Raw genomic sequence first — 25,027 nt, forward strand, 5'->3', positions numbered from 1 at the left:
AGAAAAGAAGAAAATCATGAAATTGGAGAGAGAGAAAGGAGACATCGAAATTGAACGCAAGAAAAAACTTCTTCAGAATATGAAAAATAACTAGAAGCTATCATTAATGTATCAAGTTCCTTAAATTAGTGTTTTAAAGACTAAAAACTACTAATTAATGACTATTGCTTATTCAATTTAAAATTAGTGTGCAATATCATTCTAACTACATACTATATTTAGTTTCATTGTTACTGTGTTTTGTTGCATTTTTATTGATAATTTTCAATTTTATAAATATAGATAAAAATTAAACTAAAAATAATTAAAGTTGAGAGAGAACTATGGCAGCTATGGGGATGGTGGTGGAGACTGGATTTTCTTTATTTCGTTCAAAAATGGTGAAATAGGCAAGTTTCAAATAAATCAATTGGTCAGGAAAAGTCAGGGAAATTTTATTGCAGATTTGTGTGGACACCCTGGGTAACTACGTCCTCATTGGCCCCGTCAAGTGCAGGAAAACAGCCTTCACCGACCACAGCCAATAATTACAAGAAAAATCTACAGTGTTTTGTAAAATACCTTGACACGAAATGTATTCGCGAAATACAGGTTCCCCTAGATATAAGACGTAATTGCTCTCTGACGATAATTTTCTTTACTGGTATTATCACCTTTCTTATGCAGGAGAATGGTTTTTGTAGTCTTGTGATACCCATTCTGAAAGAATTCCAATAATGGAATATGTGTTTATTATAATTAATGGAGAAGTGTATATACTATTAGCAAATGGATCATTAAAAATGTGAAAAGAAATTATAAAAAATTACTAATTAGTCTACTGCACATAAATCACAGATTTTAAAAAACCAAAATTACTATAACATTCAAAATATTACAGAGCGTGCCATGTAGAAAACACGGACGCATGTTGTTGTCTAAATGAAATAAATAAAATACAAGTCTGTGGCTTTAAATATCAAAGAAATAAAATGTTTCATAAATATTCAACGCTTGTAAGGGTGCAATCATTCATTACACTGATAGGACATATTTTTTCTAGTACATCATACTGATTCCTAACCAGACACACATATATAAATAATTTGTGCTACACTTCAATTAATTTGGCCATGAATTAAACCTGATAAATAAACAATGCAAACAAGCGAAACTCTACAGAGTATCGTCAAATAAAACCTGGGCCAAAAGTAAATCAATATTTTAGTGCTCAATACAATTCGAAGGAAATGGAAGATTTTTTGTAGTAATATAAATGATCATACAAGGATTGCTGATTTGGTTTTGTACTAATTTTGAGCGTAAAACTACCCCGAAAATATTGAATAATTTTTTCATTTAAGCTGCATATAAACTGAACTGGTTTGCTAGCTGTCTTGCTATCGTAAACATGACTATGAGTCTGATTGGACATGTTGGTGATAGGCACGATTTTCAAGGCTGTCTCCCGATATTATATGATATGTGTTTTATTTTTATACAAAATGAAGCACGAATATGTTTTATATTTCTTGTGTGAGATACCAGTTGCAAAGACTTTGCAGTTTGATTTTATGGGTAGTGAATCAATGGTATAAAATAACTTCATTTATTTTTTGCCGATAACATCTTTTTGACATTAGTATAATTTAATCACTCGCCAAGCAGAGAACCTTATTTTTTGTAGTCACGAAAAAAATTGTTTGTATTCAATATCAGCTAATAACTTACTATTGCTTATGTCATCAAATACATTTACAGTACTGTTCAATTTGTACAAGCATGAGAAGTAAACAATAATTTCTGCAACAACGTTCTTCCAAAAACAAGGTATACACCGATTTTAAAGGTGCGTGCCTATTTCTTAATTTTATTTTTTTAGTAATTAGAAAATAAAAATCGTACTTTTCCGAATTTCCTCATTGAGGCTGCGACCCAAATTTCAAGTTTCCAGCCCTTTTGGTAGTGGGTTGGAATTTGTATAGGCCAGTGTGTGAGCGAGTGAATTACTTTTTGCATATTCGAGCAATTTAAAATTTAGGCAATAAAGTTTAATTATAACAATTTCACGTAAGCTAGAAAGCTCAAAGGCTGGTAAAACAATATAATTTTATTTTATATATTTCTAGATCAATTTCATCTAAGTATAACACACCCATTTAAACACATTTTATATACATAATAATTTACTTCAGCAAGGTCTTCGGTTTCTTGTAACACAAATAAAATTACCTAAAAAAAATTACTGGACATACTTAAAAAAGTTTTTAGATTGTAATATTTGCCAAATAATTTAAATAAATCTAACTGCAAATGTAAGAACACAATATAAAGGTCTTTAAAATTGTATTTTGGAAAATTACCTGAATGTTTATTTGCTAAAACTCCTCATTTCACTTGTTAAAAAGTATTTACATGTATACATATGCGTGCGTGTGTGCGCGCACTTAAAACTTATGTTTCTTTGATCATTTATAGTTGCAAATAATGTAGCGGAAGTTAAATTGAAAAATATATAATTCTTTCTGGCCAATATTTGTTTACAAACATAATTTTACATGACCCCAGAAGAAAAATAAAAAAAAGAATCGCCACTGCCTTGTAATTGTGTTTCTAACGAACTTGTGTAACTAACGAAAATGTTTAACTGCTCAAGGTTAGTGATACAATAAATGCTTGGGTAGTGAAAAATCTATTGTTAAAAGCCAAAGGTAATTTTAAACGACCTTTAGTTAACCATTGTTCAACGACAGCATCGAGAGATTGGCCCTTATTTTTGTATCGTTATATACATAACTAAATCATTACGGGAGGAAGTTGCCATAGGCGGCTGGTCCTTCAGTTACTATTTTTTTTTTTAAACATCTCTATAGAGTTGCAATAGTAACTATTAATATTTTGATCATAACTCATTTATGTAACATTACACCCAGAGGTATAGCCCATTCTACCAGAGCTAAAGTCGAGGTACAAATATAATTAAAGAAACACAATTAAATAAATATAACTAAAGAAATATAATTAAATAAATTTATAGAAAATCATTGTCATTTTGCAAATAAATTTTTTTACAATAATTGAAATATTCTAATAAAATCTTAAACATTATTTATTTGTCTTGAATGTACTATTCTTGAATAGAAGTATAAATAATAATTTAATAATTTAAATTGATTTTGGAAGTTATATTATTATATGAAACCATTTTGCTATTATTGTAATACACCGTGATTGCAGGATTCATTCATGTGTTAAGGTAAAGAGTCATATCAAAATACACAATGAAGTCACTAATATAATATGTGAAATAATGTTGTAATAAAATGTAATGTGCGACGTTCACGTAGATGCCCGTAAACGAAACAGGTTAGATGTTATAATCATATTTAGCACTTTAGTATTTCCAAAATAAGATTTTTTTTTTAAGACGCCCAACTATTATAATAAATCTGTATCTACTAAAACAATTCAGTAATTGTAGTTACATGATTTTAAATATAAAATATTCTATGAATAAATTTGTCACGACAAGTGAAGCATATTAATAATAATTTACATCACTGAAAAGCTGACAAATATATTTATAGAAGTTGTCGACAACGTGAGACGGTTTTCAATTCATTGATTAATATTGCTGATACTAGTGTTGTGTTTTGACCATTTCGGAAGCGATAATATTCCCACCTGAACTCCTGCGATATTAGAGCCATCTAGTGAGTAAACTCGGAACTAATCGGAGCTTTAGCGGCAAACTGTTGAACTCGTTCCTTTCATCAGCGGCAAGTGACAGTTAAATCACAGTATTTAATACTCAGATTATTTAAATTCTGTACGATGTATTAAAAAAATTACTAGACAATATTGTTCATTGTACCTCCTTTAAGTTGTGTGCAAAGTAACAGCCGTGTACCGTTAAAATATATACCTAATATTTAGTTTTGAAAATTTCAAAATTAAAATTAAATAAGAAAGCATTTTTGAAAAAAAATTTTATCGTCATATTTACAAAATTCAAAGTTTTATTTACAATTATGCCAAGTATGTATTTTTTTATCTACTACGATATTCATCGGAGAAATAATTTTCTTGGAGGCTGCTAAACTAAGGATCTTAGCCTTAATGCTGTTGTTTTAAGATATAAGTAGAATATGTAAAATGAAATTTGAGCTCACCTGTGATGATAAACTGTTTTGTGTACTGCTTGTGTTGCCACAAGCTGGGTGTTAAGAGATTGATGAGCTCTCAAGTCTTGGTGGGGTTTAGCCGGCCTTGCTGGTACTAACAAAAGGATATCCTCTCATCGGGCATAGTGAGTCTCTCTGAGAGAATGGTGTACCTAGATCATAGGCAGACGTGTGGAAAAGTTGCGACCAAGCTTACTGGTTTACGCCGTCTACGGCATTATCACCTCTACCACTGCCACAGCCACAGCTACCACCACTACATCATAGAGCCAGTCCTGCACTCGATAGTGCTCTGTGTTGCAGGAACGTACCAGTGCCGGATAATCCCATCGGGCTTGTTGTCCTACAACGTGAGTGTGCTGAACACCAACTTCAGCCTGTTTGTGATGAGGAATGGCGTGAAGTCGCCTCCGCTGCACATTCCCTTCGTGCCGGCCGTTTTCCTGCACACGACGGAGCTACAGCTCAGCGATCTGCAGGTGGTGGACCTGGTGACGATATCCGGCCGGAGGGATGTCCTCTCCCAAGTGCAGGTCAGAGCAGACCTCTGTTCGTATTTATGGCACAGTCTGTGAGTTGGAAGCTGCCATTTGTTTTTTTTTTTCCTTAGTTTTTATATCTTTGGACCATAAAATTTTAAGTTTTTTTCATGTTGTGGGGTGGCCTTAATAGCTATCTGGCATCAAGGGGAGATTGCATTTATGATTCCTGGGAAATGAAGAGAAATATTATGTATGTCTGTAAGTTATACTGAGTGACAAGATATGGTTTTATTTGTAGTTCAATTTAGTTTTTAAAATAGGAAAGTTATGTGTTATTGTTTTTTTTATTTTTAAACATTGTCTTTATTAAAGGAAAAAAGTTCTTTAGTCAACAAATATTCTTAGGATTTACTTCACCAAAATAGTCTCATTTTTACTGATGCATAATTCAACGTATACAATGCAATAAAGGTATTGTTACTAAACATGTCTAGAACTGAACTACTCTGCATGTTTTTCAATCACACAAAAATTAACAATTTATTTTTCTTTTTCTAAATATGTGTTGCTAATAAGATGCAAGATCATACAATGTAATGTTAATTTTTTTATATCCATTTAGTTCATACATTTTGGTACAAAATTCATGCTAAACAAATTACATCCACTATATAACATAATAAAAAAAAATTGTTGTGATTTGAGTTAAGCTCTGTCAAATTGCTCACTGATATCATGATTTTAGTTACATTTTGGTGCTGAATGGTCTATTGACTTGCATTTCGGTGTTATGTGGTATATTGACATGGTTGGCAGTGTTATTGAGGTTTTATCGCTATTCACCATATAATCTTGTCCCTGGTTATACTAAGACCACTACAATGAGAATCACAGCTTATCAGACAGCACATGTGTCCTAAAGTAAACAACTTGTTACATGTATTAATAATTTAATTAGTGTTTTTCAAACTTGCAGGTGTTGCCTGGGAATGACTTGTTGCTGAGTGTGGATGCTGCAGAGTTTGAGAGCGACACACGTGTTTCGTTCAGAGTGTACTTGAAGCCGTATTACTGGCAGCTGGGCGAGCTCAGCACTCACTTGTCCGTGTTTGTGGTGTCTGATATCTCTTATCAGAATGTTGAGGTGAGCGTGGTTATATCAACTATAGCTTTGTTTTTAACTTGGTCTGATTATGTTTAATGTTTTGTAATATTTACTTTGTAGTCATTTTTTTCTTACTTTTATTGGGTCTGTTGGTCTATGGCAACTGAATGCACACATTATTGTGTTCTATTCAGCAGTACAGGATAGAGCATTATGTTCTGGTCTCTTATGTGGCTGTTTAATACAGTAGAACCTGTTTATAGTGAACCCGCCTATAATGAATTCCCGTTTATTGTGAATTTCCGTCTCAGTCCCGGCAAAATGATGTGAGGTTATGTATTAATTTATTGGATATAGCGCACAAATATTGTCTATGTTGATACGTTTTCCCGTGTACCACGAACAAATTTTGCCGACAATGCACATTTATCTCATATATTTTCATATAATTACAAGTTTTTTCAAAAAACGTCTATTATGGATCACATTGAAGTTTTAATCCGCAATACGCTACTCGATTGTCCACTGTTCATATTATAAACAAGTCGTATTCGAGTGGCCTCGGTAGGCTACGTGTAGCCAAATGGTGAAAATAAAAAATAGTTTTCTCTGCATAGTTAATAAATGGGCGAACACGTGTACATTTAATATGTTATCAAAATTAAACATAAAATTACCACCACACAAATGTGTATGTACATTATAGCAGCAAATACAATATTTATTTTTACGTCTCATTTTTATCGTTCAGGTTTCGGACATTTTGATTGAGTAAGATTCGTAAGACTACCACTAGATAGAACTCTGTGGACTAAATTTTTCCATAGAAAGTGAGTCATTTTCCTTCCAGCTTTAGCAACTGCGATACTAAATGATACGTAGTGATCTTTGATGCGCTAGACTCGTTATTTTTCGTTTATTTACTTTTGACGGTAAAAATAATTTTGTGTTATTAAGCTGCAAATGTGCTTCAAAAAGAAATGCGTACATAAAAAAGGGTGAAAAACGTAAGGCATTATCTGTGCAAGATAAACTGGACATTATTGAAAAGGTAGACTCCAACCCCACTGTCCCGCACGTGTTAATAGCAAAGGAACTGGTAATAGCAACATCCACATTAAGTACAATATTAAACAAGCTGAACAATTTTTTCTCAAGCTGCGATAACGCACAGAGTATTAAATGCCTGAAAAAAGAATAATACACCGATGTCCAAGAACCATTAGGTAATAGAAAGTTTGTACACGTGTAGTTCATTAAAAATATTATCTGCATTTGCTCATAAAACTGTTGCTTTGAGTATTTTCATTCGTTCTTTTCTTGGCTTAGGCCTATGTGTAGTTAAGATTTTGCTTTTGAGTATGTATTGCCAATATAAAAGTTTTCCCAGATATAAAGTTTCCCCTCTATAGTGAACATATAAACTACTCCCTTCAGATTCGTTATAACAGGATTCTACTGTAGTTTTTACAGTACAACTTGGTAAAGTTGTATGTTTTTAAGTTGCTCAGTGTTTGAGATTACGTTTTGCAAGACCATTAGCCTTATACTTTTTTTTTGGTATGTAATTTCTCCTAAAGCTTTCATTTTGTAATAAGTGAAAGATCATGTATGTATTTTAAAAAAAATAGGCCAGTGGCATTTGTTTCTTAATTTGCAACAAAACTTGGACATAAAAGAAGTTTCTTATACTAGTAAAGTTAAAAGGAAAATATGGACATAACCTTGTGGGTTACAATTTTGACTGTAGAAAGTAACATTAACACACAAATTGTTTACCAAGCCCAGTAACTGGGTGGGTTTCTCTAAACCTCGTAATAATAGAGTATACGCTATGTACCAGCACAAGTTTATTCATCAAAAAACATAAATTTTAAAATAAAATTCTTGCTTCACAAATTTCTTATCGTTTAAGTTTTCATTTGCTGGTACACTAGACTATGTCGAAAGCAATACTGTAACAAAGATTGCAGTATTAACGTATCTGTTATACTATAACAATATAATGAAAAATTATATCCCTGCTCTTTACTTTATTGTTGTGCACCATAATCATTGGCAAGCTTATTTTTTTAAACAATGTGCTAACAGTTTGTAATTTTCAAAGATACTGCTCAGTAATTAAATTATCATACAGTCTACAAAAATTTGGGAGCAGAATCCAGCTAGAAAATTTACAAGAAACCCAAATGAAGCTATCAAAACAAACGACTACCATATGCGCTGTCGTCTCCGCCGTGAAAAGTTTGTCCAAACCAGAATGAACACCACTGACACCCACACCGACATCAACAAACTCACGACCAGACACAGTAATAGTCATAAGCAAACCACAAAATATGCTAACTCCCCATGTAGTTGCATATCATAATTTTACAAGTACTAAATGACTCTCGTCCAGAGTTAAAGTCCGCTTGGGACTTTGAATGTTTTCCAGCTATGGCTGCGGGAATATCACCTGAAAATAATCTATCATCATCAAGTCGCTTTCCTTATAGAAATTCTAAGTCCGGAATGGAGTTATTTTCTGGTTGACATACCAAATATCATGTTGTGGCGATGACGGGCAGTGAGATGTTCTTCATGTTCGGAGCGTCGGGGCGGCGTCGCGATGCCCTCACGAAGAGGGAGACTCCGGGCTTCTCCTCGGAGGCAGACTGCTCTTATGCCTCTCAGGCGACTCCCTTATATACTTGCGTTCTCCACACTTAAACAATCTGGTATGTTTTCACAACCGGCCAGCTAATATGGCCGACTTCCCATGATGTCATTTCCTGTCACCGGAGGTTTTTTTTATATAACGGGACACTTCTTTTGCTCTCGTACATCGGGTGGCTTATACATCAGACATCAACTGCAACAATTGAAGTCTACCTCGACGACATCGAAGATGCCAGGCCACAGATGGCCGATACGGCGCCCGTCCACTTAATATAAGTTAGTGGGGAATGTACTTCACCCCAAGCAAATTAACAAAGTAAAGTTAATATTTTGTGGTTCATGATAAAATTTTACTTGATAATTGTTTTGAGAAAACTTTTTTCGAAGTTGACAAAATAAATGACTGTTGAGGAACTGTCTCTAAAGGGAGAGGGGGGGTAGAGCCCACTACAGTGTCACCAGGCAGCAGTTCCAGCCAATGGGTGGTGGTAACGCTGCCTCTCCGTCACGATGAAGTGATAACTAGCAGCTTCTCAGTGGCCAGTCACAGGCTGGGCGCTACAGCCTTCCTCCACCTCTCTCCTCTGCTGGGTGTTCCTGCAGTTAGCAGACCATTACTTTAGTTTGAGTGTGATCATGAAAATGTTCTCTTAACTCAGTATCACCATTACAGTTTCAGTAAAGGTTCAGCATAAGTAATTGCTTATTTTTCCTCTATCAAATATAAAACTGGCCTATCGGTCGGTATAACAATCGCTGATTTTTTTTGTTTTTCAATGGACAATTTTTGATGTGAAACTTCTTCGGGATGATGAGAGTAAAATTTGATCTCCAAATTTTTATTCAACCTTTTTTGAGAAATATTGTAATGTTTCTGATGGGAAAAAAACAGAGAATGGGTACCTGGCAGGGTGTCTACTAGGTCACGAAAGTCACTAAAGTTGTAAAAGATCACGAAAGTCCCGAAAAAGTCACAATTTTTAAGTATATTTTGGTAAAAGTCACGAAAATATTAATTACAAGGCTAATGTGTATTTCTTGTGCACTGATTTTGTAAATACCATATTTTTTGTGCTTTTGGCATCTTGCATTTTCAGGAAAATCATCACATAAGATATTCCCACACAATACATTTTCCCGTGTTTAACTAGGCCAGGCCATTTTCGTCATTAGACGTTTGCTTTAAAATCCCGTTCAAAATGTTGCTTACAGCTTCTATTCTCCTACGTGCAACGTCATAATTTTCACATATAATGCAGAGAAAATTTTAATAATAGCGATTTGCTCTTCTTTATTTAAAAAAAAAAAAGTCCATTAGAATGCTGTGAAAACATAATTTATTCAATTCTCGTACCTTACACGCTTAAAAAAAAAGGTGGTAGGTATTCGTAGTCAGTTTCATTCTTACTATACAGAGCGCACAACAATCGCACATAATCGATTGTAGCTGTCAAGGCGTCAGTGCGTGCGACCCGCGTCCATATCGATAAATTGTTAGCCAAATGGCGAGCGTTCATTATCGAAATTATAGCGATGAGTTCGTTTGTTTACTGCTTGCTTGTGTGTACGAAACGTAAATTTATGTTTGGCTAGGATAAAAGAAAGCCAAAAATTTGTGCACATAATGCGTGATGTATTTTCGTGACTATGTTTACAAATTACAAAAAAATCCGTAAATTGCCGCCACATTTTATTTTCCAACGGAAATCATTGTCGAAGAGGTTAAAGTGCTACGGAATGGAATTGTAATATTTTCTATGATATAATATGCTGAAAATGTTTGCCAACAAATGTTAACGTGTTTTAGCGCTTAAAGTGCGACGAAAAAATGGCATGAGGGAAAGCAGATCTAATTAATTTTATTCAATTAAGTTTCAAACTAACCTTAATTTGTTAACTTTGTATATTTTTGCATGCTTTTACTGCAACTACATGCTAATAATTTTATTTTCAGTGTTAATTGAATGAAAAGTAACTAAGAAAAAGAAAATGCATGGCAAATGTTCTTTTAAAGAATATTGGCTCTCAGATGGAAATGATAGATTTTCAAAGGGGTTCCTGTTAAAGATGACTAGTACAAGGCATTTTGCACACTCTGTAAATCAAAGTTTGATGTAAGTCACAGTGGTTTGTCATCTGTGAAGGTTCATGAAGCAGGAAAAAAACATCTGGAGTTGTCTTCTGCCATACTACAAAGCAAACAATCAACACTAAGTTTTTTGAAGGTTGACAATCTCACACATTTGGGTCAGGAAAAAGATACTACACCTTCCACTTCAAGTATTTCAGGAACCATGACTACTATTGATAAATCATTTACTGAATGTTCAACTCCTTCAAATTCAAAGTCACAACATTTCCCAGGTTCTTTAAATAAATATTGTGTTGATGAGAATGTGTGGAAAGCAGAAATATTGTGGTCACTTAATAAGGTAATGACACACACATCTTACAGAGGTTCATGCGCTACTAGTATTTTTGTTCCCCATAATGTTCCCAGACAGTGTTATAGCACAAAAATTCAAAATGCAGAAGGATAAAATTGTTTATGTGACAACCTTTGGCCTTGGCCCTTTTTTTCAAGATTAATTTTATATCATTTAAAAATTATACCGTTTTGACAAGTTTCGTGGTCACACTTTAGTTGAAATTGTCAAGAAAAAGTCACTAATTTTTATTTTTGTAACTCAGTAGACACCCTGCCTGGCCAAAGAGATATAAGAGAACAATATGCATAATACGATTCTGGGCTCATTTTCATTCACCTCTTTGTACAATGATTACCTAGTTTCTTACAAAAAAAAATAGAACAAAGAGAGATAGATGCAGGAAAGAATAAGACAGAATATGTGCGCATGCATTTGTTTCAGAAAAATGATATAGATGTCCTATACAGTCAGCTGTGAGTGGCAAGAATTTTATCATTCCTACCAGTGCGCTCGTGTTTCTCCTTGTTCAAGCAGAATTGAAGAGAGCGCTGTTGATACAGTCCCTGCATTTCCCGCATAAATAGTGCTACCTTATATGAATTTCATATTTCGTTCAGAGATTTGGCATGTTACAAATGACAGAATTGTTTGAAGAAACAGTAACACGTGCAGTTTGAAGTGCCAAAGAAGTTTCACTTCTATCACGTGTTCTGAGTTACACGTACTCTTTGTTTTAAGATTTTAGTGTTTCTTGAATGCATGAAGAAACTCTATGACTGTTGGTTAAAAAGGTTAAGGCATACAAGGTGAAGATACCTTGTTTTTCCTCTCCTCCCTTCAATCTTAAACACAGACAAGACTAGAATATGCCAGGCTAAATGTGATCCAGACTGACCTCGCAGTCGCTCTAGTTACACTCCGTCAGTGGCAGGAATGTGTTTGCATGGCTCAACAGCCATGCCCGTGCGTTCACAACTACTGTGCACCTACTTTTCATATCCTAGGTTTCATCAATTGTGTGTCAACTAAATATATTTTAAAAATCATTTATAAAGTAAAAATAATTTAAACTTTTATATTATGTACTTTTTTAGCTTTATTTTCAATTCATATTTTTCTCTTTCCAGGTTCCAGTAAAAGTTCGTCTCTCAGGGAGCCCTTTCGGAGGTTCAACTTGTGTTGTGCCGCGGTTTGTCTCATGGATGGAACTTGTATATTTCTGGAAGGATTATTTAAAATACTTCGTTGCCATTGTTTTGATTGTTGTTGGGACCTGGTATGGTATGTATTGTATTTTCATTATAAAATTACAATTATTATTTATTGCATGTGCCATTTGTGAATCCATATAAGATCTGCATCAGATAGTCACAGTAAAGAAATATATTTTGGAGATATTTAGTTTTGAATTCCTTCCACTACATAAATAGTGGATTATTAGTCCTGCTGCACATTTAATGTTTAATGGCAGTATTGCATTTTGAACACTATAATTGGTGTAAAATAATTTTAATATAATTTGTTTGAGTAATGGCTATAATAAATTATTTTTCATTTATATAATTATATTATGTCCTTTGCATTGGTTGACTAATTCTGATATAATACTGATAATACTGTATAATACTGATCCCTGTAACTGTAACATTCCTAACTTGCACAAAATTATAAGCATAACATGAAACTATTATATGTTACATTATCAAGTCTCTCGCAAAACAAAGCTAGCCAGCTGTGAATGTCAAAAAGAGAAAGAGTCAAATAGATACAGCACATTATGCCACAAACGGCCTAACTTGTTAACGTAGACCAGACTATTATAGAACTGGCACAGCATGTACAGTTACTACCAAAAAAAAAGGAGAAAAAAATTGAAAAATTATTTAACCACCAAAACCGTACGTACCACGAGACTACTCGACATGGTTACCCTACTGCAGAATACCAAACGTAATTTCCAAGTGGCAAGCCGAAACAAATAATTTAGAAGAAATTTCGTTAAGCTACATAACGATCACCTAACTTTAAGAACAGGGCCACAACCTGTTGGTGCCCAAGCACACAAACCCAAGTTCCGCGAAGAAGCTTACCATGTCGAGAGCTCGCCAGCACCGTACCCCTAACTGACTTAAAGAGTTAAAAAAAGGAACTACATGCTGCTCTACACCGAAAAGACAAGCCAGGGCTTCCTTCTCATAAATACCTAGCCGCTTTTCTGACTCCTGGAGGGTTCTGCTCGCGAAGGCGATAGGGCGTAAAACTCCCTCCTGCATGTGCCCTAAAACGGCGCCTACAGCCAGACCAGACGCGTCCACTTGCAAGGCAAATCTTTGGTCAAAATCCAGTAAAACATGAATAGGCGGAGATGAAATAAGCCCCTTTAAGACGTCAAAGGATTTCTGTTGCTCCTCGCCCCAAACATAATCAACACCTTTCTTACGCAACATATTCAACGGGGCGCACACAGTAGCGTAGTCAGGAACGAAACGAACGTAATAGCCTGTCAAACCTAAAAATCGTTGAATGCCTTTTAGATTTTTCGGACGGGGAAAATTCACAATAGGAGCAATCTTGTCCGATCCATCATCAGACGTCCCTTAGCAATAACGTAACCCAGAAACTTTACGTGATCCTTTCCCAGAGTAATTTTATTGGGGTTCACAGTTAAGTTTGCCCTTCGCAATCGTTCAAAAACCTCCCGCAGATGGACTATGTGCTCTTCCCAGCTGTTACTATAGACAATTATATTATCAACGTAATTGAATACGTATTGATACTTCAAGTCGCTAAGCACGCAATCTAGCACGCGGTTCATGGCCTGACTGCCGAAACAGACACCCATAGGGATTTGATTGAATTCATAATGACCCCAAGGGGTAGAAAAGGCGGTAAATTTTCTACAATCCGGGTGTAACAATCATTGATTAATACTTGAGTTCAAATCGATGACAGAAAAAACTTGGGCCTTGCCAAGATGCTGAAGTGCACTCTCGACTGTAGGGAGTACTAACTCGTCGTGAAAAATACGATCATTCAGTGGTTTAAAGTTGTGTACAAGCCTCCACTCACCTGGCTCTTTTTTAGCGACCAGAAACGTCAGCGAACAATAATCTGACACCGAAGGGGATATAACATTGGCCCTTAATAGGCGATCAATTATGCTTTTCATAGCCTGGATTTTCGGAGGAGACATCTTCCCCATATATTTAGCTTTAACAGGCTCATTACTTTTCAAGTGAAACTTGTACAACAAAACGTCACATTTACCAAGCCGCTTAGTCACCACATCCGAAAACTCACTAACCAAATCGGCGATATCCTTCTCATGACCGGACAGGCCCGCGGCGGAACAACTGGAAACCAATAACGGCGTAACAGAATGATGAGTCAGGCCTACCTTAGTCTCGGGTGCAAAGCCAAAACGTAACTCACTTTCAGAAACGTCTAACATGGCGCGTGTTTTACCGAGAAAATCTAACCTTAATATAACATTACTTGTCAATCCAGACACAATAGCAAAATGCCAGTTCCAGGCGAATCTGTCAATTTTCAAATGCAAAATAACGTCTGCTTGCGAATGCAAAATTTCACCATTAGCGACACAAATTTTTACCTCATCGCTAGGACATATCAAACTAACAAGCTGCGGGGACTGAAGTATTAACTGATCCAAAAAAGACTGGCTAATTAGTGAATGCGATGCGCCTGTGTCAATTAAGGCCAGATGCAACTGCTTGTAAACAAAAATCTGTATGTAGTTATTATACGCCCTGGAGATGGCTTTACGAAACTTGCGGCCTCGGCGACCATCCTTGCGCCGGGTCGAGTTTAGTTTTCCGGACAATTATAGTTTTCCGGACAATTATAGCGATAGTGTCCCGGCTGCTTACACCAGAAACATTTCCGCTGCGATAAATCCAGAGCTGGCTGACTGCATTCAGAAATGCCATGACCGTAGCTACAACAGTTGGCGCACCTGTACTGCGTCACGCTCGGCGTGGGAACATTAGACTGCGCAGCCTCACGCTGAGTTGCGCCTCGCTTGACAGCCTGCTGGTGCTGCTGGCACCTGCCTAGCTAAGCCGGGTTCACTCCGAGCACCCTCACCTGAAGCATGAGAAGCTACGAAAACCTTATGACTCACGCGCCGATTATCCTGACGTGCCTGGACTGGGCTAGCAATTGCTGAAACAGTCCTCTGTTCCTTGAGGTAATCCCCGACTGCTAGCAGCCTATTCTCTACGATGCCACTCCATTTTCTAAGCTCATCCAAGGTTGATGGGGTGCTTAACATAGCACAATTCTGGATTACCATAGGCGAAACATTTCCCAGTATAACCTAAACTAGCTCTCCCTCACTCAGAGCTAATTCTAAAATCTCCGCATAAGAAGCCACGGAATTTATGAAGTGAAGTAACGGCTCATTAGGGCATTGAAAACGATACACAAAGTCTCGCTTACAAGTTTCCCTCACTCTAGGCGGACACACGAAGTGCACCACAGACCGCTTGAACTGCGTGAAAGTCTCACCTCTAGCAATAGCATCTATGAGCAGCTGCAAATAGGGGTCCCCACACAAACTAAAGAGGGATTTCATGAACTTGCCTTCACCCACTAACTGCAAATTAGCATGCGGCCGGCTGCCACGAGAAAATCTTAAACCGCCCTAGGCTGATGGCTATCTAGACGGGGCAAAGATTTTATGGATATCATGAATATTTTTCCCTGGAAATGATTACTGGTTTGACTCACGACCGGCGGGGTTTGCCTGGTTTGGACCGCCTCGGATGCCTCGCAGGACTCATGCACGTAACGGACCAGCTGGGATCTCAATTCCGCCACGGTGTCCGTCTCTGAGAACTCCAACCCGTTTTCCTCCAAGTACTCCTAGAGTTCGGCACGCCTGATTTTATAAATCCAGGAAGTTGCCGCAGAACTCATGATGACACTTGAAACAATTCAAACATAACACACCAGACCAGAGCCGTAGCAGAGTAGCGCAGAATTTTGAAGGGTACCTGTTGCAGATCAGCAAATAACCTACAACCCACGCATGGATAAACTAAAAAGTACCCTCACAAAATATGTACCTGAAAACAAATGACAAAGTCCTAAGCTGGATTAGGAATTGCTACTAGAGGTGTGCTATTGTAGGTACAAGCAAAGTTAAATTCTATCTTTACGTTCTCTTTAATTACTATCCTTTCAACTGCAAATAGGTACATTATAAACAAATACAAATAGTTTCTTTCACAAAATACATAGTTGAATAATTCTGATATAATACTGATAATACTGTATAATACTGATCCCTGTAACTTTAACATTCCTAACTTGCACAAAATTATAAGCATAACATGAAACTATTATATGTTACATTATCAAGTCTCTCGCAAAACAAAGCTAGCCAGCTGTGAATGTCAAAAAGAGAAAGAGTCAAATAGATACAGCACATTATGCCACAAACGGCCTAACTTGTTAACGTAGACCAGACTATTATAGAACTGGCACAGCATGTACAGTTACTACCAAAAAAAAAGGAGAAAAAAATTGAAAAATTATTTAACCACCAAAACCGTACGTACCACGAGACTACTCGACATGGTTATCCTACTGCAGAATACCAAACGTAATTTCCAAGTGGCAAGCCGAAACAAATAATTTAGAAGAAATTTCGTTAAGCTACATAACGATCACCTGACGTTAAGAACAGGGCCACAACCTGTTGGTGCCCAAGCACACAAACCCAAGTTCCGCGAAGAAGCTTACCATGTCGAGAGCTCGCCAGCACCGTACCCCTAACTGACTTAAAGAGTTACAAAAGGAACTACATGCTGCTCAAAAGCAAAGTGACCCGACACTGTCGGTGGCTACAGCTGAAAAGGCCTCGAGACCCAGCTCCGAAAATCCTCGAAATCAGCGTCCCAGAAGGGGAACCGCGCAAACGCAGTAAACCAGAAGGGTGGGGGGTCAATTACCAACTGGCAGGAGAAGGATCGTGACGTATCTAAAGGGGAAAGGAGGTAGGAGGGGTGACAACTACGCCGCGCCGAAGTCAAAGTACATGACGTTGTCATTACAACTTCCCACCTCTTGACTGTCTGTATTCTCTGCAGTATTGAAATGCTTTCCGAGTCTCCAATCAAGTACAACGCTCCAAATTAGTCATCAAGGTTGGTTACATTCTGTAATAAGCTTTAGGATTCCCCAGCGCTGGAGAAAAGAGTTGCTTACACACAAAAAATTCTAGTTCAAAGTAAACAAACACTGTCTCTTAACATCAATATGCCCACATATCTCAACATAGATAAGCATTGTGTATCCACAAAATTTAAGTTACAAAAATTTCCATACGTCGACATATTGTTTTTTCCAAACAGCTTCCTCCAAAATAGACTTCCAAGAAAGTGTCAGTCCCATAGAATTTTCACAATAAAGCCTTGTTCTTGCTTTTGCGCCTGAAGTTTCCGCAAACAGCAACACGTCCAAGAAATGGGGAAGCTCCGTCTCAAGGGGCGCAGGGGACAGCAACAGCTGCGCCTGCTATGCCACGCCACGTCGCGCCAGCCACGCCAGACCAAGCCGCTCCAGCCACACCAGCAAGCAGCTCACAAGTACTCCGCTCCGCCACGCCACGCCCGCCGCGGCAGCGAGCAGGAAGTCAGGACACGGCGCAGCATCGCGCCGCCCCACAACGCACCGCAACAGCTTGTACCTCTCACGACCTGCCCCAGGCGGGCATTGCCAAGGGGGGGTCGGTGACATTAGAAGAGCTCGTCCATTGAGACGTCACTAGATGCGGTCCGCCACAAACCAGTCTCAACAAGTCTCTCGCAAAACAAAGCTAGCCAGCTGTGAATGTCAAAAAGAGAAAGAGTCAAATAGATACAGCACATTATGCCACAAACGGCCTAACTTGTTAACGTAGACCAGACTATTATAGAACTGGCACAGCATGTACAGTTACTACCCAAAAAAAAAAGGAGAAAAAAATTGAAAAATTATTTAACCACCAAAACCGTACGTACCACGAGACTACTCGACATGGTTACCCTACTGCAGCATACCAAACGTAATTTCCAAGTGGCAAGCCGAAACAAATAATTTAGAAGAAATTTCGTTAAGCTACATAACGATCACCTGACGTTAAGAACAGGGCCACAACCTGTTGGTGCCCAAGCACACAAACCCAAGTTCCGCGAAGAAGCTTACCATGTCGAGAGCTCGCCAGCACCATACCCCTAACTGACTTAACGAGTTACAAAAGGAACTACATGCTGATCAAATGCAAAGTGACCCGACTCTGTCGGTGGCTACAGCTGAAAAGGCCTCGAGACCCAGCTCCGAAAATCCTCGAAATCAGCGTCCCAGAAGGGGAACCGCGCAAACGCAGTAAACCAGAAGGGTGGGGGGTCAATTACCAACTGGCAGGAGAAGGATCGTGACGTATCTAAAGGGGAAAGGAGGGGGAATGGGTAGGAGGGGTGACAACTACGCCGCGCCGAAGTCAAAGTACATGACGTTGTCATTACAAGATAAACTGGACATTATTGAAGAGGTAGATTCAACCCCACTGTCCCACACGTGTTAATAGCAAAGGAACTGGGTATTGCAACATCCACATTAAGTACAATATTAAACAAGCCGAACAATCTTCTTTCTCAAGCAGCGAATACGTCACAGAGTATTAAACGCCTGAAAGAAGGAAAATACGCCGATGTCAAAGAACCATTAATAGAAAGTTTGTTCATATGTAGTACATTAAAAATAATATCTGCATTTGTTCATAAAACTGTTGCTTTGAGTATTTTCATTCTTTCTTTTCTTGGCTTAGGCCTATGTGTAGTAAAGATTTTGCTTTAGAGAATGTATTGCTAATATAAAAGTTTTCCCAGATATAAAGTTTCCCCTCTATAGTGAACATATAAACTACTCCCTTCAGATTCATTATAACAGGGTTCTACTGTAGATAAGACATGGTTGTTTCGCATGCCGCTCCACTGAAAGGCCCACTGTACCTTTAAAACACAGTGCTGCCATGTTGAAGTGAAGTGGTTCGTTTGAAATTTGTAATTGAAACTACCTATTTGTAGGTTTAAAATTTTTTCAATTTTTTAAGTGTAAGTAGTTTTTAATGATAATATAAAAAAAATTGTTCATATTTCTTATATTTGGAACCAAAAAAGCATCGCAAATCACAAAAATACAAATATGATTTTAAAAATATATTTTTTAATGGGGTGTTCTTGTGTACTTGTGCTTTTCCGACTGTTAGCTCTAAAAGTGCAGTTTTATTCATGTAGCACTTTGAAAATATGTAAAATTACTTGTATCTATTTTTGGTAATTTGGCATGGCAAAGCTAGGTTATCACTAGTTCAAGGACCTCATGCATCAGACAGCTGGGAGATTATTTGGCAGTGGCATTTAGGAAATGTGGTTTACTTGATTGGCGAGCTATCCACACAACATGGTCATGATTGAGATAATACTTTAATTCTCTGGCTGTACAAAATTTTGCAGTGAAAAGGTTTGTGTTAAATGGGTAGCTGTTAAAACATTTTTAACTTTTTGTATTTCCTTACCTAACTTGCTTTAAATAAAATAATTTAATTAAGTATTCTTGAAGTTAAGACTTAAACATTTTTTTCTTGGTGCTTTTAACATTTACGATTGTATATTACGGGCTTGATTATGTTAGCTAGGATGGTTCCATGCAGTTGTATTTAACATATTTCATTGAGGGGTTCACTACATTACTTTTGAAGTAAACTACGAGGTGTCTTTATTAAGTTTCCCAGGCCATTAAGAAGAAGAAAAAGTAGTTGCACGGAAATATTTATCAGATCAGCTACAGCAATCGAGCTACTTTTCAACATGTTGACCACCGGAATTGAGACACTTGTGATTCTGTTGTATCAACTTGCCACCTGAAATTGTAACCAGTGTGGGCAGACTGTGCACGTGTTCTAGCACAAAATAGCATTCTGGCCCGAGGTTTACGTGAGAGCTGACAAGTCACTCTCGAACACTGCGGAGTTCGCAAAGAGCCGTTCAGCACAAGAGGCTGGGGGCGTTCAGTGCAGGATCTGTGGTGATCCACGAAGCTCACCTACATACAACTTACTGCAGGAGTTATGCTGGGTTTTTGACCATCCACTCTTAACAGTCTTGATCTTAGTCCAGCGATTTATCATCTGTTTTTCACCTTGAGGAGTTTCTGCACTGTCAGCAATTTCAAGAGAGAAAATCTTGGCAGATGACTGCCACATGCTGGTTACAATCCCAGGTGGCAGACTTATACAACACAGGAGTACTATAAGTCGATACCACAATGTGACAAGTGTCTCAATTCTGGTGGTGAATCTGTTTAAAAGTAGATAAAAGATGGCTACATTTGTTCCGGTAAATGTTCCGTGTAAATACTTTTCCTTTTTAAGGCCTGGGGATACTTATAAATAATAATTATAACTTGCAAATAATTACAAAAATATTATATTGTAATTCTGTAACTTTTAAATTGTAAAAAAATTGAAAGACAGGTAGGTGTAATGGAAAATTAAAAATTTTAATGTAAGAGAATTGTTGTTAATATGTAGTTTGATTTTAAAATATTTTAAGTTGTAATACTAAACCATTCAACTAGAAAAAAATTTGCTGTCAAATTTTAATAATATATGCTGACAAACATATGAAAATTGCTCTGGTAGTCATTTTGCGTAGGATGGCATTATTTTTATTCTTGTACTTTAATAAACTTTTGAAGTACTGCTGGAAATTAATGTATTTTTTTGTTTTCAGTATTTTCAAAACTGCATCCAGTTGGGGTAGCAACTGCCTATAATGGTGAGAGTCAAATTTTAATGTTTTAATTTGTAGTTTTGGTTATGTTAATGTTTTATGTTTATGTACTTTGCACGTGGGAAAAACAGGTCCAAAAGGATAGCCCAACTAACTAACTATAGTTTTATTTATTAACTAATAATTACTGCATTCTCTAAATTAATACTCCAAATGACTGTCCACAAACTAACCATACTTTGAGTCCACTGGAGCTCGGCTCAACAGTGTCTCTCTCTAATGCCACACTCCTCAGTCCCAACACACGTCCTCGCACTGTTTACTTGTCCACCTAGCGGCAACATCATCTTAGATGCTTTCAAACTGATGGCTATGTTTTTCCGGATAATGAATATTTATTTTTGAGTTTGTTTTGCCCACCTCAACACCACCCTTTGTTAGACTGTAAAGAGCTCCCCTGTTACTTTATTAGTTTTGTTGCCACTGTAACCTGTTACTTCATTAGTTTTGTTGCCACTGTGAAACGTGAATGACACCAGCTGTTCGTGTTTTTCTTATGGAATATGACACTAGTTTACCAGTTGGTGAAAATGCAAAAAAACTTTTGTATTATGGTCTTCTTTTGGTATTTACAAGCACAAGAGGAATTGATTTATTCTTTCTCAACATACCAATGATTTAGTGCTCACTTCTAGAAGTTCACTCGCTAGTTCTGTTGTGACATTTTGTCTCTTAGTTTTTACTGGAGAAATAATGAACTTCACTACACTGCCTCTAGTGTTGATACATTTATTGGTCCTTCATTTTATTGGTCCTTGTTAGCTAATATTTGTAATATTGTAAAACTCTGAGAATCAACAAAAGCATACATTTGGATGCCATACTTGGCTGGTTTAGAATATACTGTTTGAAATTGCAGCGTTCTCTGAATGCCTCCAGAATTTGTGGTCAACTGCATATTCACCCACTTAATAATTATCTTTACTGTAAAAAAACTTTTAAAATATGTTTCTTACTGGTGATGAGTTGTCTTGCATTCGGTTCATTGATGTCAAATATAAGTGCACACACATACCAGTAAGTTAAACCCTCCAAGAGATAGGACTGCTCTAAAACAATCTGGAGTAGTTCCAACATAGCAGAACATTTCCTCAGTGATTGTATGGTGGTAGCAAGGCAGTGCTTAGCAGTGTTCTCAACTCTTCCAGTGTTGTGCGTGTTAGTGTAATTTCTTTCATGGTAATAATCATGACAAAAGTTATCAGGGCAAATATTAGTACAGTCCACAATTTTTCGTGGAGGACTTTCAAAGGCCTTTATTCAATACAGTTTACTAAGAATCCGTAACAACTCCTTAATTAAGACTGAGCATGTGCAAGTAATGGATAAATCCGGGTACGTTATTGTGCTTTTATTTCTGACTTGGCAGCAAACAACGCTTTGTGCATGTGCGGTACAATCAAGGCATTTCAGGCCATGTGATTAGATTTTGTGTGTAAAAAAAATTGAACTCATTTTTTGTATATAATTTCAGAAATAAATTTCAGATAGACACTATGCTTGGGTTATATATGTGTTCCAGTGATAATTATTGACAATAAGGGCTTATCTGTAAGATTGAAATTACAAACAAATAGTTAATAGACAAAAAAGAATTTTAACATTGTTATTTTCTTAAGGGATTTTGCAGGTGTTACAATTATTTTCTAATGCTTGGTAGTGGTGAAGGTGATTAAGTAAAGGTGTCCTTAAACACTCCTTAATTTTTGATTGCACAAGAGAATAGGAACCATGTCCAAGAGGATGGAGTACATGCAGTGTTTCCTTGTTCGCATGTTAGGACGAGGAGGGTATATTGACCACTCTTTTTGTTGTCCTTTCCTAAATATATAGGCATAATAGCAGCAGGAATATCCTAATACTCTTAGGTTTTGGAGTCCTTACCACAATACTGTTTGTTTTTTCTGCATTACGTCATCCTGAAGCCAAAAGAGAGATTATTAGTTATCATATGATGGATAATTATTAAAACTCTATACTTGTTGAAAATATAGACTATTATATATTTATCATATATAATAGTTGAAGATAAAACATAACATTATTATTAGTTACCTTCTTTTCCTAATCCAGGTAGTTTCTGTAAAGCTAACTACAATTTTTTCTCCCTCAACTCATTTTCATGAAATACATTCCGGGATCACTACGTACACAGAAACTAAACAGAATTTACAGTGTTGCTAACAATAAATAATGTTCACAACAGTCTTCTGCAGTTTCATAAATGCAACTAGTAATGGGACGAGGAAAATGCTCACATAATACGCACACCAGAGAACAGAACTTTTTCAAAGTCAATGAGGCATCATTCCATGAAACCAGCTTGACTGTTATCTTTTAGAAGTTGAAAATTAAGCTAGTTGAGAGTACAAGGCCTAAACAATTCGTCTGCAAAAATAGGGAAAGAAAAGATGGCAACTAATGGCTGTATTGAAACAATATGGATAGTGGATATGGATAGTTGTTTGTGATGGTTATTCAGAGATCATGCTTAGTTCCATCAACCACAGAAGCCTCGGAGACTCAGGAATGATGTGTTGTAATGTTGCAGTGTCGGGCCAGAGCAACTATGCAGACACTCCGCAGGCGCTCATGGCACAGTCACTCCTGCGCTCCAGAGCAGGTGTCGACACCAGTGCCTCTCAGTACGGGACAGTGACACCCACAACGCTCCATCGCAGCAGGCGGTTCTTGTGACTAGCGCACTGCAGTGCAGTGACGTTATAGAGCAGGTGTCGACACCAGTGCCTCTCAGTACGGGACAGCGACACCCACAACGCTCCATCGCAGCAGGCGGTTCTTGTGACTAGCGCACTGCAGTGCAGTGACGTTATAGAGCAGGTGTCGACACCAGTGCCTCTCAGTACGGGACAGCGACACCCACAACGCTCCATCGCAGCAGGCGGTTCTTGTAACTAGCGCACTGCAGTGCAGTGACGTTATAGAGCAGGTGTCGACACCAGTGCCTCTCAGTACGGGACAGCGACACCCACAACGCTCCATCGCAGCAGGCGGTTCTTGTGACTAGCACACTGTGGTGCAGTGACGTTATAGAGCAGGTGTCGACACCAGTGCCTCTCAGTACGGGACAGCAACACCCACAACGTTCCATCGCAGCAGGTGGTTTTTTTGACTAGCGCACTGCAGTGCAGTGACGTTATAGAGCAGGTGTCTACACCAGTGCCTCTCAGTACGGGACAGCAACACCCACAACGCTCCATCGCAGCAGGCGGTTCTTGTAACTAGCGCACTGCAGTGCAGTGACGTTATAGAGCAGGTGTCGACACCAGTGCCTTTCAGTACGGGACAGTGACACCCACAACGCTCCATCGCAGCAGGCGGTTCTTGTGACTAGCGCACTGCAGTGCAGTGACGTTATAGAGCAGGTGTCTACACCAGTGCCTCTCAGTACGGGACAGCGACACCCACAACGCTCCATCGCAGCAGGTGGTTTTTTTGACTAGCGCACTGCAGTGCAGTGACGTTATAGAGCAGGTCTCGACACCAGTGCCTCTCAGTACGGGACAGCGACACCCACAACGCTCCATCGCAGCAGGCGGTTCTTGTGACTAGCGCACTGCAGTGCAGTGACGTTATAGAGCATGTGTCGACACCAGTGCCTCTCAGTACGGGACAGTGACACCCACAACGCTCCATCGCAGCAGGCGGTTCTTGTGACTAGCGCACTGTGGTGCAGTGACTTTATTGTAAGCACAGACTTACCCAAATTTGTTGTCGGTGCAGTTTTTAGCTAAGGAGAGGACAAATTCTAGTCAACAACATTGGGTTGTGACATGATGACCTTAATTTATGTGATAACAATTAGCTATTGCAGCTGTATGTGCAGAATATTTTTATTGTACCATAGGTGTTCAAAATATTCTTCTTGTGTAGAATAATTTGTTGTTGAATAATTTTCATAAAAATAGGAAACAAGGGAATATTTCATATATTTATTGACATTTTGTATTAAACCTGCAGTTAATAAAAGTTTGTGCTAATTAATGTAAAAGTATTTTATAAATACTTACATTAATAAAAAAAAATAGCATTCCAGTTTATAAATTTTGTAGTCAACTTAAATAGGTAATGTGTTCATCTTTTATTATGTAGTGAGTATAGAGGCACATCTAGTAATACTTGTAATGGTAAGTTTATTCTATTATTAATGTTTCATGATATTTAGTAGGTAATTTTGAAGTAGTTTTTGGGATAAAAGTAGTTTTTTTTTCATTTTTTAAAATGTTCATTTTCAAAAACAAATTAATAAGGGCGCGGTTACACGGGACCCTGAACTACTTCAGGTGAACATGTTTAAGTAAACACG

General features: G+C 37.5%; 1 protein-coding gene across 1 annotated transcript in view; it reads left to right on the plus strand.

Moving 5' to 3' along the window:
• The window catches only part of LOC134541492 (nuclear pore membrane glycoprotein 210-like), an 88,418-nt gene extending 63,706 nt beyond the window's left edge, over window positions 1–24,712 (plus strand). The window contains exons 11-15 of the mRNA XM_063384982.1: window positions 4,467–4,696; window positions 5,622–5,789; window positions 11,968–12,121; window positions 20,641–20,685; window positions 23,252–24,712. Coding sequence (XP_063241052.1) covers window positions 4,467–4,696; window positions 5,622–5,789; window positions 11,968–12,121; window positions 20,641–20,685; window positions 23,252–23,397 — 743 coding nt within the window. The 3' untranslated portion in view covers window positions 23,398–24,712. The remainder of the gene's footprint in view (window positions 1–4,466; window positions 4,697–5,621; window positions 5,790–11,967; window positions 12,122–20,640; window positions 20,686–23,251) is intronic.
• The last annotated feature ends 315 nt before the right edge of the window (window positions 24,713–25,027 follow it).

The sequence above is a fragment of the Bacillus rossius genome, assembly GCF_032445375.1.
Source record: "Bacillus rossius redtenbacheri isolate Brsri chromosome 4 unlocalized genomic scaffold, Brsri_v3 Brsri_v3_scf4_1, whole genome shotgun sequence".
In the NCBI taxonomy this organism is placed as follows: Eukaryota; Metazoa; Arthropoda; class Insecta; order Phasmatodea; family Bacillidae; genus Bacillus; species Bacillus rossius.